The sequence below is a fragment of the Melampsora larici-populina genome (genome assembly GCF_000204055.1).
Source record: "Melampsora larici-populina 98AG31 unplaced genomic scaffold MELLAscaffold_44, whole genome shotgun sequence".
NCBI lineage: Eukaryota > Fungi > Basidiomycota > Pucciniomycetes > Pucciniales > Melampsoraceae > Melampsora > Melampsora laricis-populina.
In genome coordinates, this window is record NW_006768808.1 from 451,986 (window position 1) to 469,832 (window position 17,847).

The following is a 17,847-nucleotide window of genomic DNA, read 5'->3' on the forward strand; positions in this document are numbered from 1 at the left end:
TTAAATTTGGTGCGAACTTCACCTTTTCAAAGTCTGTATATCTTATTGCAACATGGACGCGAGTGCCATTTTAGAACAGCACGTGAAATTATCAATGAAGAACTGAATCACGAGTACGATGAGCTGATCATGGCACTGATAAAGGAGTCATCAACAACCCAACAAAAGAACACACGTGAAACTATTCAACACGACCGGATTGCTGCTGACCAACAACTTCAACGCGACTACTTTCAAGACTCACCATTGTATCCTCAACATCTATTTGAAAGGAGATTCCGAATGAGTCCAGAACTTTTTGGACGACTGGCTGCCGACCTGCAGGGACACAACAAATACTGGATACAACGTCGCGTAAGTTTTTCCAAAACTATCATTAATGTTGGATTCAACAGTTGAACATCTATGCCATATAGGATTGCTGTCTGAAACTAGGACACTCAACAACCCAGAAGATGACCGCTGCGCTGAGACAACTGGCTTATGGAATGGCTGCCGATGGGTTAGATGATTACTTGAAAATTGGTGAAAGTACTGCAATAGAATCTTTGAAACATTTTGTACGCGATATAATCGACCTCTATTCAGCGGAATACCTAAGACCCCCAAACTCTGAAGAGCTTGAGAACATACTAAAAGAAAACAAGATGAGAGGCTTCCCCGGATGTAAAGGGAGTATAGATGGCATGCATTGGCTATGGAAGAACTGCCCTCAAGCATGGGCTGGTCAGTACGAGGGGAAAGAGAAGGGGACCTCAGTAATACTGGAGGCAGTTGCTTCAAAGAATCTATGTATCTGGCATGCCTTCTTTGGAACGCCAGGAGCCCTCAATGATATCAATGTTTTACATAACAGCCCACTGTTTGATTCCTTTATTAATGGTAAGATTTTTGGCTGTTATATCAGGTAGCAAGTATCTGACCTTTTCTACTCTCTTGAACTCGTATGGAGTAGGTTCTGAAGACAGAGTCCACTTTGAGGTGAATGGCAATCAATACACTCGTGGATATTATCTGGCAGATGGGATCTATCCTGCTTGGCCAGTCCTCATCAAGTCGATACAACGACCTTTAGACAAAGCAAGTAAGTATTTTTCAGAGTGCCAGGAAGCACTAAGAAAAGACATTGAGCGTGCTTTTGGGGTGCTTCAAGCGCGCTGGCATATCCTGAGTCAACCATGTCGTCTTTGGAGTCTGAAGGAAATGACCAAAGTGATTTTATGTTGCATCATCCTTCATAACATGGTGGTGGAAGACCGTGGCGAGTTGGATCAAGTCACCATTGACTATCGCACAAAACATGGGCTTGAGATACATCCCAATTGTCTTGATCCTCAAATCTCATACACTCTTGCTGAATATTACAACACAACATCAGAGCTACGAAGTCGCGATCAACACCTACGTCTGATGGAAGATCTCAAAATTTCAATGTGGATTAAGAGGGGGACTGGAGGGAATTAGACAAGAAATTCACGTTATGTTTCGATCTCAATCGATTCTGTTATGTTTCTTTTTCTATTTCATTTCATAAAATATAATCTCATCAATTGACCCAATGTCTCTGGTATGCAAATTTGTTATGGCAAGACACTTGAGAATTTCTTTTATTTCAGTGACCACAATAAACAAACAAAGATCAGTCAAATCTAGTGTAGAACATAGATAAGGTGAATTAGATCAACATGAATAGAATGAAATAAATTCCCAAGTCTAAGAGAAAAGATAGTTCCATGTTCTAATCCTCAGCCTGAACCTCTTCGTCATTTGAATACTTCTTCATCAATCTCGCTTTCAGCATCTTTAACACAGCTCTTGACTCTTCATCTGGACATGAATCAGGGGAAGTCGTTAATACCTTCATATCTTCATAATAAGCGTGGCTCTTCTTAGCTTCAGCATCGATCTCAAGAGCACGATCCGCAATCTTTTGACCATGTTCTAACATCTTAAGCTTTTGTTCCTGGATGTCGGAAGCCCGCTTGGGTTCTTCAGTCCGTTCGACATCTAACTCAGCCTCCTTGCGTTGTCTTTTCGCTTTTTTTTGGCCGACAGGACGTTCAAGAGGGTTGGAAGAAGGGGGTGGTGGTGTTGAACCGGTATGGATGATCGGATGGTGGACACCTGAGGCTGAAGTTCCAACTGAAGCTTTCTTGACTGGATTGGCAACTTGGGCCCATTTAGGAACATAACGCAAGATCTCCCACACCGCCTCATCCTTGAATACCTCGCTGGTTTGATTTTGATAGGTCTTCTTTGCTATGCGCATGTAATCACTGGGGGCGGTTCCACTAGGAGGGTTTCGTTCAATCGACCCGTATATACCCGAGAATTTGATTGTAGAGGTGTTCAGAGTTTTCCAACTAAGCCGAGAGAATACTGAATCAGCAGATGGTCAGGAAGTCAAAACAAATACAGATTCACTCACCGGTTCGGAATCTGTTGACCCGTGCGATGGACCGTGGATGCATTGTTATAATGCTCAGTCACCTTGCGATAAAACTCGGCACCAGATTGATTGTTTGAAGTTTCGGCGTTCTCGCTGATTGCGAGCCACGAAAAGGCCAACTGTTTGTCTTCAAGTGTTGTCCAGTTGGGCGCTCGAGATTTCTTCTGAGGTGCATCATCGAGTGGTATCTCAGCCATCCAAAGCAAGTTAAAAACTAAAGTGTTGTGGAGAGTGAGGGTTGAGAGGAGTCGAGTAGAATTTTATGTTGGAGTGGAGGTGTCACAGTTGAGGATGTGTATACGGTGAGCGGGGTGGATGAGGATTGAGCTGAATGGGAGATGTGGGCCTAGCTGGATTGAGGGGCGAAGTGAGGTGTGAGTTGAGTTAAGTAACACTGGGGTTAGCTGGTGTTAAATTTAACCCGCTAGAAGATTTTTTAAGAAAAAGTTATAACCCTGCCCTAAAGATTCACCGCTGTGAATTTTTGAAAAAGAATAATGAAATATTTAACTAATCCTGTGACTTAACCCGACGATTGGAGATGCTCTAAGGATCTCCAAACTCTCAATTCCCCTCTCACAAGAAACTAATCCACTTTCATTGTATTTGTTTCCTTTTTATTGTTTCTCTGAATAGATCAAATCTTTATGATTATCTTTCAACTTGTTCTAAATATACAATACTACACGACAATTATCTCCAACTAAAAAGCTCAATCTAAATTAAACTCAAAACTCTCATCAAAAAGGAAGGAGGTATAAACACATTTCTAATCCTGATCCTTTGATTATCTATGTCATTCATGATTACTTATCTGAATCTCAAAATTGTTCATCTAAAACTATAGATTCCTTTTTGATCTTTTGTTTGATTTGAAGTTGTTGTTATAAAGTTGAGTTCCACTAGTGTAGTTATTGTTAAAGGTACAAGATTTCTCCTTCTATTTCACTATTAAGATTGCCATCAAGTTTCACTTACATAAAATGTTATTGTTAAAGACATAAAAAATTTAAGTTCTTTCCCAAATAAAGAGAGATCCTACCTGTTCACCACAAAAGGTAACATATTTGGATTGGCATGTCACAAAGTCGGTTGCTTCTTTTTTGGCTCTCTTTGAATGCTTGATCCTAAACAAAAACTGACACACTCCTCTCAGATTGATTGGGTCAGCAAAAAGATTGCCAGATCACATTCTTGTCTGCAAGAATTCCAAGGAATTGTTAAGGACTCTGGATTGAGCTATAAAACACCAATTGCTGGCTATGGCATTCACTGGAAGGTTATATATGATTCACACATCTGAATGTGTGCAGCACAAGACTCAGAGGCAAGTTTATCACCTTTTTATCAACTTACATATATTGATCTGGTAAATTCATTGGTTTGAGTGTCACTCACAGATAGTTGACAAGATGTGAAGCAATGATTGCAAATTGACTCAGTACTTCAAAGGCACCCTTATCCATGCTGATGAATGGGAGGCCATCAAGGCCCTCAATTTGATATTAGAGGTTATTGTTTCTATTTGTAATCACAGAGCTTCTACTGAAACCATAAAATGATTTATCTTTGTCTCTTATTTTGCATGTGATAGATCATTTCAATAGGTATCAAACATATGGAGGGTGACTTCCTGTCAGGTGCCATTGTCTTGGTCAAATACAATCAAATCAAGAGATCTCTTGCTAAATCTCAGAAGAAGACACCTTTCATCCCACTCAAGGATATGATTAATGTAATGCAAGATCAGCTGGAAACATACCTCACAGAGGCTTTAGAGTGTGACACTTTAGTCTTTTTGACTATACTACACCCTTGATATTGGCTACAGTCAAACCTGTGCAATTGCATACCCGCGCAACTGCATAATCTGCCATTTTGCATAGACCAGGACTTCCCCCAACTTGCTGCAGGCTAAAATTTGAGTTTACAGTTGAACCTGCGCAGCTGCATACCCACGCAGCTGCATAACCCACGATAATGCATAGAAAAATTCCTCAATCTTGATGCTGTTTACCGCCAAATTTGACAACAGGATTGCATAACCCGTCAAAATGCATAGGAAAAGTCTTCCACCCAAATTATGTGATTGCACAGGTTCAACTGAATTGCATAATTATGTCAAAAATGATAATTCATAGTTAAAAATCCAAAAAACCCGGGTCTTGAAAGCCTAATTGCATATCTTTTAGGCCAAATACAGGATAAGAATGCACTTAAGTATACATAAACCTTTAGCCCTGGGTCTTGAATCCTAACCCTAGCCTGTGAAAATGCATAATGTTATGTAATTTGACCTATTTCTGCATTTATGCATAACTTTATGCATTTTGACCCATCCTGTATTTTACCTCACTTTGTATAACCCATGAAATTGCATAGGCCAGATGTTCCCCCCAAATTATGCAATTGCGCGGGTTTGACTGTAGCTTTTTTTCAAAGAAAATATCCGGAACACAAGGAACAAGCAAACTCATTGATCAAGTTGGCCTTTGGATCAGCGCTGAAGGATTGGCCAGTACCAGACTCTACCCCAGCGCAAGGAGACAAAATTGATCAGCTGCTGCAGACCATACCAATGATGATTTTGACAAGTTTACTGCTAGTTTGAACCAGAACAACTAATATTCCCTACTTCTGATGTGTGATGAATAGATTGTTTAGCTGTAGAGATTGATAAAATAAGCTTTTTGTCATGTAAATGTTGTTAAATGTGGTAAGCCCAAAAGTTGAAATTCACACCGTTTTCTTTGATACCTTATAACAAACTTATCAAAGTCCCTTGCCAAAGGCCCAAGGCTTGAGCAAGGGAATTACCGCTAAAAAGAAAATCATGGCCTGAGAAGTAGCCTGTATTGGCTCAAAAAGCTCTACATTGGTTTATTTTTTTTATCCCACAAGAAACAATATTTGATGCAAAATAAAAAGATAATATTAAGATCTCATTACATATGCTCCAATTGCAAGGTCCTTTGTATCTTTCTGGGAACTTGCACTTTTGAGTGATTGAAGATTGATCAATTTCACCAAATACAGGCTCCAAGCGGGCTAACGGGTCAGAAAAAGTAAAAAGGACATGTTTTTTAACACCCACTAGCAGGTGCTCTAGACAAGATATGGTGGAGCTTGCAGTTGCAATCTATGTAATGGACGTTTTTGGTACTACTTTTATTTTGCTTCAAGCCTTGTTTATTTACAAACAAAACAGGTATATTGAAGTAGCAATATTTGAGCCAATACAGGCTACTTCTCAGGCCACAATTTTCTTTTTAGCAGTAAGTCCCTTGCTCAAGCCTTGGGCCTTTGGCGAGGGACCTTGATAAGTTTGACCTTATAAATGTTTTACAACTACTCCGTCACTAGTGATTTGAAGTTTTTACATCATGAAATGGAATGCACTGTGCACTGATTGAGCTATTATCCATCCTGATCTGACAAGTTTTGACAGACATATGTAATTAGCTGCAAAACATCATTTTTGACAATTTTTACACCTTTTCACCATATTTCATGTCTAATATTGATTTCTTCTTGATCATAAGATCATCATTGATCAATACATTCATAAGAATAACTATAAAAATCACTCTAGAAACTCTTAGCACCATTAAATCCCTCAATGACATCATTATATATGTATTAATCCTTCAGTATCATTGTTTACCATCCTCAAATTTCCCTCTTTCTTGAATAGCTTCACTCCCCTCTTATCAATCCTCATGATTAAAGTTGTTGATGACTAAGATGAACATTCTCTTTTAAAATGAATCCTTCCTGAGCCTTTCAATCAATTTATAATAAGCTAACAACCATTTTCCATCTAGTATACCAGCATTTTTGACTTTGTTATGAATTTTCTTATCTTTCTTCTTTCTGATTATAATCTTATGATAAAAAATGGATAACTTTAATGTAAATGATTAATGATTATGGAAGTATGATTTAGAATACAATTGAAATCATATAGCAAAACTATGAGAAAACACATCTTTTGCCCTAAAACTACCAAATCAACTAATGATGCAATAATTATTCAATTTTTCTTGGTTAACCCTATAAATTGATCACCAAAATATGCTGGGGATTCTCTTTGATGTGAATTGTAATTACACTACGCCAAATCAATAATATACCATGGAGTTTAGAAAAGTCAAGATGTAGAAAATTCTCAGCAATGCATGAGAGGTAGGAAAAATTCGAAGAAAATATGGTTGAATCAGTCTTTGATATCCCATCATGTTGCATATTTTTTCATATTTTTACCTTGAGTTTTGAAGATGTTACATAGAAAAATGATTTTGGGGTGTATTTGGTCAGAAACTCAAATTTTGGCCAAAACTACCCAGGCTTGGGCAGAAACTTTTCAACAATCACAAATACAACAATTTTCTTTCAGTCAAACTGGCAGTTGCAGATTATGAGAGGCCGCATACTGGATCTACAGTTTCCATTTGGATGCTAAAACCCTTGCGGGACAGATTTATAAGGTTTTCTAGCTTTGCTGTTGGGGATGTTGATTGCTGTACCTTCTTCATTTTTGGATACACACCACTCATTCTAATGTGTATCTGGTAAATTAAAAATGCAGCTTTCAGAATGTGCAGACATTCCAGATGTTGACACAAAATTGACAATTTGATTGGTCTCACAAGGTTAATGCCTCCATGAATGCCAGCTTTGGACATAAACTGAGTCTCTGACCGAATATACACTGCTGCCGTAAAAATCTTTAAAAATATGCAAAATGATGGACACACACAGGGGAATGCAACCCTTATTTTTCCATATTTTTTTGACCCCTTCTGCCTTGTGTATAATTTTCTATGTCTTTTTAATTCTTTAAACTCAGCGGTAAATTTGCAATCTGGCGTAGTGTTATATGCCTGGTTTTTTGCCCTGAAAATCCAAATTTTCAGCCAAAAGAATTCCGGGCACAAGGCACATGTGCTGGATTATATTTTGTATCATGTGGATGATTGCTAATGAAAAAATAAGTTTTCAAAGGGTTTACACCCTGTTCCAAATCTTCACCATTCTTCACTACTTCTACTCCACTTCTAAGTCACTATAAGCCAATCTCTTCTTATGAATAGCTTTGAAAAATAACCTCGAAACTCTTTTCCAACTTTATTTTTGACTAAACACATCACTACATATCTAATTTTACCCATAACACCCCTGTTTACCACTTTTTGTAATCTTTCTTTCCTTCGTTATTTGACTTTTTACTAATCAACACCTCAGATTAAATTGATTAATAATCAAAATGATCTTTCTTCTTACTGATACAATTTTATTGACCCCTTAACAGTCCTTTTTATACCCTAAAAACCATTTCCAACTACATTTTACCTATATTTTCAAATTATTTATATGTTTATTCATCTTTCTTCTTGATTACCTCCTAATAAGGAAAATTTAATGATCTTGATGTATCCATGAATGATTTGTTGAAGTATTATGTATTGACCCAAAGATGAAGAACCCTAAAAACCTTTAACTAGATGATAAAATGAGTACTCAAAGAACTCTTGCACTGAAACTTAATATTGATCAATGATGTGATAAAACCTTCAAAATTTCTTGACCAATGATATAAATTGATCACCACAACGGGTGGTGAGACAAAAATCTCAACTGGTTGACTTGTGGTATGGAAAGGTTTCTGTTTCATATGTTTTTCATTTTGTGAAAGTTGTAATGCAAAAAAATCCATTCATCAAAATTTACATGTATTATTTGTGCCAAAGTGCCACCAAAGCAGCCAAAGTTGGAGTTGTGGTTTGGAAATGGTTTGAAAACAGGTGAAAAGTGGCAGAAACTGTGTTTTTCTCAAATACAGGGGTTTTCAGACCAATATCAGAGTCCACTTATATCTTTTCAATTCCAACTAGAGTGTACATGTTCAAGAGGATCTTAGACTTCTTTTTGTACATCATCCTAATATCCAATATAGGTAGTCCTGGCTATTACACCCCAGACCACCAGTATTTGGGTTTCACTTGAAACACCCCAATCCTAAAACCATTGTGTTAATGCTTTAAAGAATTTGGACAAGCAATTTTGTTACAAGTCTATTGCTGAGATATCAAAGTTGTTTCAATGACTCCAAGATTATTAGGATTGATCCTTAGTTGACTCAATTTGTACCAGCAGGATTCAGCTGATGAATATAGACTAGCTAAGGCTTCTAGCAATCTTGCTGATATTCTTATAAGCTAGATCAGAATCTTGTGAAGGGTCTCCTTATAAGCCTTGTAGGAAATTGGCTCTGGGGTGTAAGGACACACTTGAGGGGGGACCAAAGATACCTTTGAGAAGTCATCCCAAGTCATCTTAAAAATTTTGGCATTCACAAATGAATTTACAGGTGGAATGTCTCTCTCATATAACATCTTTGAGAATCTTGCTAGATGAATTGCTTGCAATTATTATTGTAATTTGCCTTGTCCTTTGAATAACATGATGGGGAATCTGATGAACCTGTCCCTATTTCTATGAAAGAAAGAGAGGTCAAGTTTTGATTGTTAGCTTTTTGTTTTCCTGAATATATCATCTGACAAATCAATTGGGTTATCTTATGGATGTGCAAAACATTGATCACCTTTACCTCTGTTGTGGTAATTAGGTACTAACATTTGGTTCTGGTACTTTCCAAAGGCTCCAGCTTGTGTTGCAGACACTTGGGACCCGCTTGGTGGTGCTGGATTAGATGTGCTTCAAGTACCTTGAGTTTTGGTATTCAAGTTGTAGGTCAATGCTGAGGCAGGGTTCAAGTTGTTGTTGGTTGTTGGTATAATTGTGCCTAGCACAGCAATCACACATGAAATTGTGTTGATTGACATTGTTATAAGTATCCCTTGCTGTTTTATTTCAAGTGTGAAAAACATTGATAGATGTTCTAAATTAGATGGCTATAGAAAGAATAGGATGAGGAGATATTTAGAAGAGGAATGATATTTTTTTGTATTTTGTTTTCTAACTTTTTAAAAGATAAGAAAAGTCAATCAGGATATTGTTGATAAACTTGGTCAGATAATCTTGCAATAAAATTGGATGAAAGATGTGAAGTGATAAGCGGATGAGAAATAGAAGCTTTCTCAACTGCTCCTCTCCATATAATCCATCAGGTGGGGAATTAACTTGGCATTGGTTGTATACCCAACAGAAGATGTTCTTTCCAGTCTGGACCTCTATATGTTATCATCTCTAATCTGGATCTCAATTGTATATGTTGTCAGGATTGAACTGGGCAGATGATATAAATTCCCAATTTGACGCACTTGCACAACTGCATTCCCCATAGACATGAACACTGCCCACCTACGTTGTGCCTTCTCTGGAAAACTATTGTCCCATCTGGGGTTTTATCCTTCTGAAATTTTGATTTTTGAAATTTGGGATCGTTGCTTTGACATGTGTTGCATTCCATAAAGAAGTGACAATCCCATTCAACTAGATTAGTCATGAGTATCATTGAGTGAAGCTCAGTGAGATTCAACAACAATGCTTTACACTCAGTACCAATAATGCTCAATCACAGAAATATTCACATGGGATCCATGTTCTCAGGAACCTCCTAAAAATTTGTTTTTCTTGGAAAAACTGTGAAATGTGCAAACCAAATTTTCCAAAAACAGTCAATCACATAGTTGATACCCACTCTAATTAGTGGCTAACATAGAACTGGATAATTCAAACCTTTGGTGGAGAAACAGAGATTTATAAAGCTCATTACATCACTACTCTACATATCACAAGAGTGGTTGAATTTCCATGTTTTCAGTTCTTCTGTTTCAAGTCTTATGTCTGATTTATTTTTTTCTCAAGTTTGACATGATGCTAATGAAGCTTGACTCTGTGGCCGCTAAGCGTGGACCCAGACATTGAGGTTGCATCCATTAAGGGCACTTCATTTGAGCAATTTCTGTCCAAGCAATTTCTGGCAATTTCTGTCCAGAAACTGCATTCCAAAAATTGCCTTCTGTGAATTTTAAAATGCACACCATAGTCCAACAAAGCAGCACTTTACATTTTGCAAAATGCAATTTTGGACCAGAAATTGTTAAGTGGACGCGCCCTGAGTATCTAGAGCCAAGAGACACATTCCTGTGCAATCAAGTCTATCAGTACAAGCCAGACGGAATGAGCTTAGTCAGAGGAAACATCGAGGGACGGATAGGTAGGGATTGGGCAAAGTGAAGTTTTGTAAAACTCGATTTGACTGCAACTTCAACAAAGGGCCTGGCAGATCCACCGCGAATATCTATAAACAGATAAGGCTTTCAAATGGAGTTGACCTGAAAATATGTCAGATCAAAGAATATCACATGTATTTAGGACGGGTTAGTGGAACACACAACCACAAATTTTAGATCAAATCAAAAGCAAAAAAATAATGTGGAGTTACAGGACTTGTGGATGGTTGTCTGCTTTGATTGTATTGAAAATTCTCCCTTTTGATTAATTTGGGAGTAGCTGTCCAGTTCTATTGAATTGAAGATACGTGAAAATACTCTAAAATGCAATTTTACAAAACTTCACTTCGCCCAATCAGTATGAAGGCTCATCACTTAGATCGCATTGAACACTTTTGAGCACTGATTATCAAAGCCTTGAGCGTTGGCGGTGCGAGTCTACAAGTCCAGGTCAGCCATTGATACATACCTGCTTCATTCTCATGCTTTCACAATCCAGCCCTGCAGTGAGCAATCCTAGACTAAAACAGTCGAAAGACCACCCGCGAAGGACAGCCAGTCACTGTGCAGTACATATCCTTATGAAGTGCGATGACATGTCGAATTTGAGCCGAGCAGTTACGCGTCTTACAGCGTTCGTGCTGCATCTATCATAAGTACAACGAATGTTTAAAGGAACTCGAACCTCTTGAGAAAGGCAAGCAAATTGCAATGTGTTCCTAAAATGGATGGTCAATGGGTTTCCGAAATGATTGCCATTCGACTCGGACAAGGCTGGCCGAAAGAAAAGTGACGGGAGCTTGAACTAGGTGGTTCAGTCTAAGTTTAAACTCTTCAGCCCTCGGGCTAGCCATACTTCAGGGTCGAAGGTTTCGACGTCCATCAGCTTTATTCGCTTTTCAGTCAGTCGCTCGTCTCACTTCATCCATTAGTCATCACACATTCTCACAGCACACAATCGCCTACCCCCTTCATTTGGCTCCTGCCCTTTTAGCGTATTCATTTCTCAGAAACTCGCTTCTACTTTCTATACAACGTTCAAATGTTCTTTTTACACTGTCGTCATGCTTCGATCGAGGATCCCCAACCTTGTCGCTGTCCGATTTGGGAAGATCCAGAATCTGACGGTGGGCCTTGCGACACTTGTGACCATCGTGCCGAGTGGCATTTGACTCCCATCGAAGGATCTCTGGAAGAAAATAGGCCATTGGAGCGATGCAAGGCGGATTTACTTCCAGGGCAACCTTGTCCATGTCCCATATGGGTCGATAACGACAAATCCGACAACAAAGCCCAATGTGCTTTATGTGGACACAAGAAAGGGTGGCATAGAACCAAGGTCAGATTGGCCTCTTTGAATTTCGTCCTCCAAAGAAAAGGAAGATGTAAGTAAATGTGCGATGAGGAACTGAACGCTCTGGTATTTGCACACTTCTAGGTTTCGGCCATGTCTTTACCCTCTAAAGCCGAATCGATGAAAGCTCAAGGTGGCTCGGATGGTCCCTCGCCAGAACAGCAAACACATGCGACGACACAACACCATCAGCAAATATCAGGTCAGTTCGATTCAACTAGCGCGTACTTAGTAACAGCTGATGAACCTGGACTGCTACGTTGTTATTCGGTTGATAATCAGAGCTCATGTCTCGAGATCACCAATCATGTCCTCAGCTGGCGGGACCTTCTAGCTCGTCTTCTGCCTCAGTTCCTTCTACGACTCAGAAAGATTTTCGGAATTCGGTTTTCGATATGTTAAGCGGCCCGTCTGACCCAAGATTCTCCTTTTCGCCCGATCCGGACGTCCGAAGATCTTCGACAGTCACAGAGCGGAATCCAATCAAGATCGCTTCTGAGCATCTGCGGTTCATTGCTGAAGATCCAACAGACTCCCCCTTCGTTTCCCTGAACAAATCATCAGCGTCCGCCAAATCCAGCAATCCGTTTCCCTCGACTGCTTCTGAAGCTGTCAGGTCTGCCTACCTTTCTCAGGCCTCCCCTGTGCTATCTTCCTCTTCTGCGAAGACGAATCCTAAAGGTGTTTCTCCAGCGACACCTCATTCTCCTTTTGAGGTTCTACAAAACGATCGACTCTGTACAAATTACTCGCCCAAACATCCGATCAATGGCGCGTCCTCAGGATACAAACCTCAATCACTGCACTCGTCCAAGGCCAGCTCAGATCAGATGACTGCGCAAAGTTCCTTACAAGAGGATGCATCTCATCCCTCCTCCTCGCCATCATTCACTTCCGGAGCTCTACCCGTTTATCCTTTCGATGGCGATGCAGGCTTGGGGGCAAATTCAGCAAGATCTAAACATACTTTACCAAACCCTTTGCGGGCAGAAATCACGTCTCATGTTCACGTAGAAGAGCTTGAAATGAAATCCTCGGCACACCCTTCTGAGCTCGGAATCGGCAAATTTTCAGCTGAAAATTCCCCTATGAGCCATGAAGCACAACGACAGCACCTAATCAAATCTACGCAGGGGCCTAAACCGTTCCAGATGGGCAATAACATTAGCGGCCTGGAAGGCATGTTTCTTCCTGATATCCAATTGCAGAGGTCTGAAGAATATACCTCAAAGGGGAAGAATGTTACATTATCCTTATCACCGCCACCTTCGAAGCATGATTTTACACCCGGAGAGGTCCTGACCGTCACTATACGACTTAAACCAACCACATCCGATACAACCACGGAGCAAGTGCTATCTCGTTGGACAAATATCACAATTATGTTGGTGGGGACCATCGCACGAAACGGCCGTCGCGATGACCACACGATGCATGAAATTCTACGTCTTGAGAGACTCATATACCCAGTCGTCGGACAGAAACGACCTACTCGACCCGAATGGAAGATGTCTTTGCAGATCCCAACGCACGCCAACTGTCCATGTGGTCCAGGCAGTCTTCCACTTCCGAAAACGTGCTCGGATTCACTTGTAAGTTGGGAATACACAGCAATTCGTAGATCATACATCCTGACTGAGGTGCTCTTTTCTGCTGAACAGGGCCACGTCAGTTATTCGATCATCCTCAAAGCCAAGCGGCGCCAAGGAATCATCGGCATTACTACAGAAGCGTACGTTTATATTGTTCTAGATTGTCTAACCATCAATGTCGCCTCATCTGACAATCGCTTCTGGTATCGTTCATCAAGCATAACTGCTGATATGAGGATGTCGCTTCCAAAGACCGCACCTGCTGGTAGCCTTACTACTAAACCTTCCTCCGCGCGGTCTAAATCTAACTGGATTGCTCTTACGGGTTCTCATCGAGCCGCGATCACTGGCACCATTGTAAGTGCTGTTTCCCACACCCTGCGGGTTCGGGTTTCTTTGCTCTACATGCTCACGTAGCCGAGGTCTCTTTTTTGTTATACGTTTTCTGATCTAGTTGACCACTCAAGTTGATTACGTCTCTCCAAATCGGCTGAGAATCGTTTATCGCCTCGAACTTGAGTTCTCTCCAGACTCTGAGGTGGATCTGTCCGTGATCAACGATCTGTGCGAGAACACAACTGTTGTACTTTCAGGACTAGCTGGCGACAAATTGGACGTTCATGATGTGCGAGTCAATATCGGAGAGCACCCGCGTTGGCATATGTCTGGTTACCTCGATGTGAGGAGACTCATTCTTACCCTATGAAAGTTCTCAATTGCTCACCCGAGATATCTCTTCTGTATTGATAGGTGAACGCCCCTAAAGCGGTTCGGGACTCGCAGCACATACTGCGACTTTCCATCCACACGGTAACCCTTTCACAGCCAGTCGAGGTGTATGCTTGGCTTCGAGAGCTGAACTCTGTGTGTTCAATTCGACTCATGGGATTGGGAATGCCTCTTATTCCTTGCTCTTGACCTGTATTTCTATTGTTCTCCTATTTTTATTTGTTTCATTGTGATACCCACCCATTAATATTGTACGACATGATAAATCATTCAAGTTTCACAAAAACTTGGTGACATACTTGTTGCAAGGCCTCATCAGACTCTCCGTCTTTGACGACCAGACCAGAAAGTCACATTGAAGGATAAGGGGACAGAAATTTGTATTATCAGAAATTTGTGTACGATCTTATCCATGTCAACGGAATTATACCCTAGATGAACACTGAAAGTAACACTAGAGGGTTCTCAAGCAGGGCAGTGAGTGCACATTTTGGTATGCTCAAATCTTTATGCATAAATCCCTCAAACCCATGAGGACTCGAAATTGTAGAGGTCGGGAGCATGTGCGATATGCGCCGAGGACATCACACTCCTGGCGAGTTCCCAAATGTGGCAGATCTCTTCATTTTTCTCATCCTCGAGCCCAGTCGCAATCTGTGCTTTGACTCTCTACCAAAAACAAATTCAGATACCTTTCTCGAATATAAAAGACAAGGGAAGCCTAGGCATAGCTATGACGGAATAATTCACTCCAGTGCTTGGTATCACAACTTTCAAAAGGAATATCCATTTTTCAGGATGCGCCTTTCTATTTCAATGTCAAACTATCATTTAATGTACAGTATAAATGTAAAAGGCGGGACAACATCATTACATCACAACATGCTGAAAACAATGCTCGGGAAACTATAGGCTCCGGGGAGGCTGAGCTTACAAGCCATACGTGAATTTCTTGTTCAGCTACTCTACAAGAAGATAAGCGAAAGAAAGATCAAGATGAAATGTAAACAAAAATATATTCATGATTTGGAATGCGGCATAGTTGCGATAGGATCATTGAGTAATCTTGCCAGTGAGGATCCCAATTGAGAGCTTCTTGGGGACCCTTCAGTCGTCAAGTCCTTGGCTGGTAGCTGGGCAGAGTCACATGTTGGTGTTAATGTAGGTGGTGAGGCATGATGAGAAATTGGCGAGCCTTCAGGTGTATTAGCTAGTGGCGAGTGGCCAGAAGAACTACTAGGAGCTCGAATGGATGATGAAGAGATTGGTCTCCGACGAGGGAGGCGCTTAGGGATGCTTGAGCTGGGAATCGAAGCTGGCAAAGATGTTGTTGGACGCTTTGGGTTGGTGACGTCGGAGCGAGCGATCTTGGCCAATAAGGCAGCGTTTACATCCTGCCGTGTTACGGTTTCATGACTGGAAATTTTGTCTTTTGGTGATTCTCGACATCTTTTTTTACTATTTGTCGATGCAACCGGACACGAGGTTGATGGTGTTGAAGCTGAGGTGTGAGGTCGTACCGTTCCATCAACTGGCTTAACATGTGCCACTGGTTCTGGCAATGATGCGACACAGATAGCCATGTCGCTCGGTGCCGGCGGACTAGAAGGCATGTTCAGCGAGGGCCGAAGAGGATGTTGAGCTCTAAGCCTTGCAGCCTCAAGATTATCGCGGGCAGCAAGTCGCTGTATGGAGTGAAATGGCCAACCCAAATGGTAAAGACACCAAAGTCAATTGAAATTGCTCAAGCTAAAATCGAGTAGCTCAGCAAGAGGGAAACTTGATTGGTTGCCTACCTCGTCCTCCATCCTTTTGGCTTCCAAGATGGCCAGCAACAAGCCAGCGTCACCATTTCCATCTCTCTGGTAGGAGGAAAGAATAGAAATGACACTCGGCGTTTCGTCTTGAGTGCCAGGAGTCGAGCTATAAGCTTGAAGCGCTTGGCAGGCAATACGTTGTGATTCCTCTGCACTCATAACACCGGCAGAATGTGTACAAGAGTTTGACGCAGTAGATGCCGAAGGAGTCAGATGATCCCCAGAGGATTGGACAGAAGTAAGGTCAAAAAGGCGAAGATATCAGCCTTCCATAAAGATACATCACAAATGGGCGAAGGGAGATAAGGTACCTACCGCGAGAGGAAAACCGATGAAGTGTGTGAGGTTGGGGCGAAGGCGCCATCATCATAAAGGAGGATCGAGGAGATATTTATGTAACAAATGGACACTGAAAGATTAGACTCTGGATGAAGATTCTTGGAAGCCAAGCAAGGAATTATATGGTGATGTGTCAATCAGTGCTTTGTGAGTAAGAATCAAGAGAAGTAAAAAAAATAACCCCGGCCGATGAGTTAGAGATTCTCTGTGGCAACGCAATTAACGTAAAAGTGTACTCATGATTGTTGTACATGAGACTGGTGCTAAATCAGTGTTTTCTTAACTCCCTGCGTTGAACAGTTTTATAATTAGAGCTTGAGGTTCGATATGGTGTCGAGGCTCGACAAGGAATCAGGATCTATCAGGATTTCCTGAAGCTTAAGCTATTTTAGTGGTGGCCAGCTTGCATCAACTTGACAGCAATTACTTCTCCGACCTATAATAAGACGTAATGTTTGCATACTACCAGGACCCTGGAATACACCCATGGAGGGTACTGACGGAGCATGATTTTCAGTTTTTTGCCTCTACACTACGCATCAGTGCCTCTATGAAGCTGCAGAGCACTTCAAAAGATGCGCATGGAGTAGGGCTATCAGATGAGACCAGACAGAGCCCGGCATCGTGTCTCACGGCGGCGTAAATCGCGATGGCGCAATTTTTTTTTCGACCTCCAAGGCCAAAAACCGACCCTCGATTTTTGGCCCTTTTTGGGGCGTTACATTGATATATCTTAGGTAATATTGGTGCTACCAGGCTGCGAGCTAGTGCATTTGAAAGCCTTCATTCTGGTGCATCTTTTGTGCTCCTGTAGGTATTGATAAAGTGCAGTTTAGTATCGAAAAACTACGTCAACAAAAGGTCGGTTTTTTCGTAAGTACCCTCCATGGGTGTATTCCAGGGTCCTATACTACCTTTGCTAAAAAGGTTGACCGGGTCGACCGCGAAGGAGAAGAGAAGAGATGCCAAATTTGGCCGCAGCCTGCTGCGCAGCGCATCCAAATTCAAATTTCGCTCGATCCAAAAAATGATCGAGTTGTCAAAACACTCATTGTGACCGTCTTACGGCAACTAATGAGATTAGTTACAATCAGTATTTAGCTGAATACATTGAGATCGTTCAAACAGCCGACCTGCGACTCATCTTTGATGATCGTAAACTCATCGTTGGACCCCTTATCTAAGCTTTCTTGGTGCAACGGTAAGGTGTGAGAACCTTGTCATCGCGGTGCACAGCTCGGCGCGTGTTCGAGTCGCCTTGATATTTTTGAACTTGTGTGGGTTGACCTCTTGATACAAAGAAAGCATAAGTCTTTAAAAACTTTTTTTTGCCTTACCCACCAAAAGCTCAAAGAGGGTCATTATGGAA

The 17,847-nt window shown here is 41.0% G+C and overlaps 2 protein-coding genes across 2 annotated transcripts; one reads left to right on the top strand and one right to left on the bottom strand.

Moving 5' to 3' along the window:
- Nucleotides 1-11,573: 11,573 nt before the first annotated feature.
- Nucleotides 11,574-14,807, top strand: MELLADRAFT_72843 (uncharacterized protein; the record flags this gene model as incomplete). The annotated part of the gene is made up of 7 exons (XM_007414538.1): nt 11,574-11,986; nt 12,086-12,203; nt 12,284-13,593; nt 13,663-13,733; nt 13,812-13,950; nt 14,048-14,272; nt 14,344-14,807. The coding sequence occupies 7 exons, from the start codon at nt 11,690-11,692 to the stop codon at nt 14,509-14,511; spliced, it is 2,328 nt and encodes a 775-aa protein (XP_007414600.1).
- Nucleotides 14,808-14,844: 37 nt separating this feature from the next.
- On the bottom strand, nt 14,845-16,298 carry MELLADRAFT_110445 (uncharacterized protein; the record flags this gene model as incomplete). The annotated part of the gene is made up of 4 exons (XM_007414604.1): nt 14,845-14,991; nt 15,257-15,287; nt 15,427-16,007; nt 16,119-16,298. The coding sequence occupies 4 exons, from the start codon at nt 16,296-16,298 to the stop codon at nt 14,845-14,847; spliced, it is 939 nt and encodes a 312-aa protein (XP_007414666.1).
- Between the last annotated feature and the right edge of the window lie 1,549 nt (nt 16,299-17,847).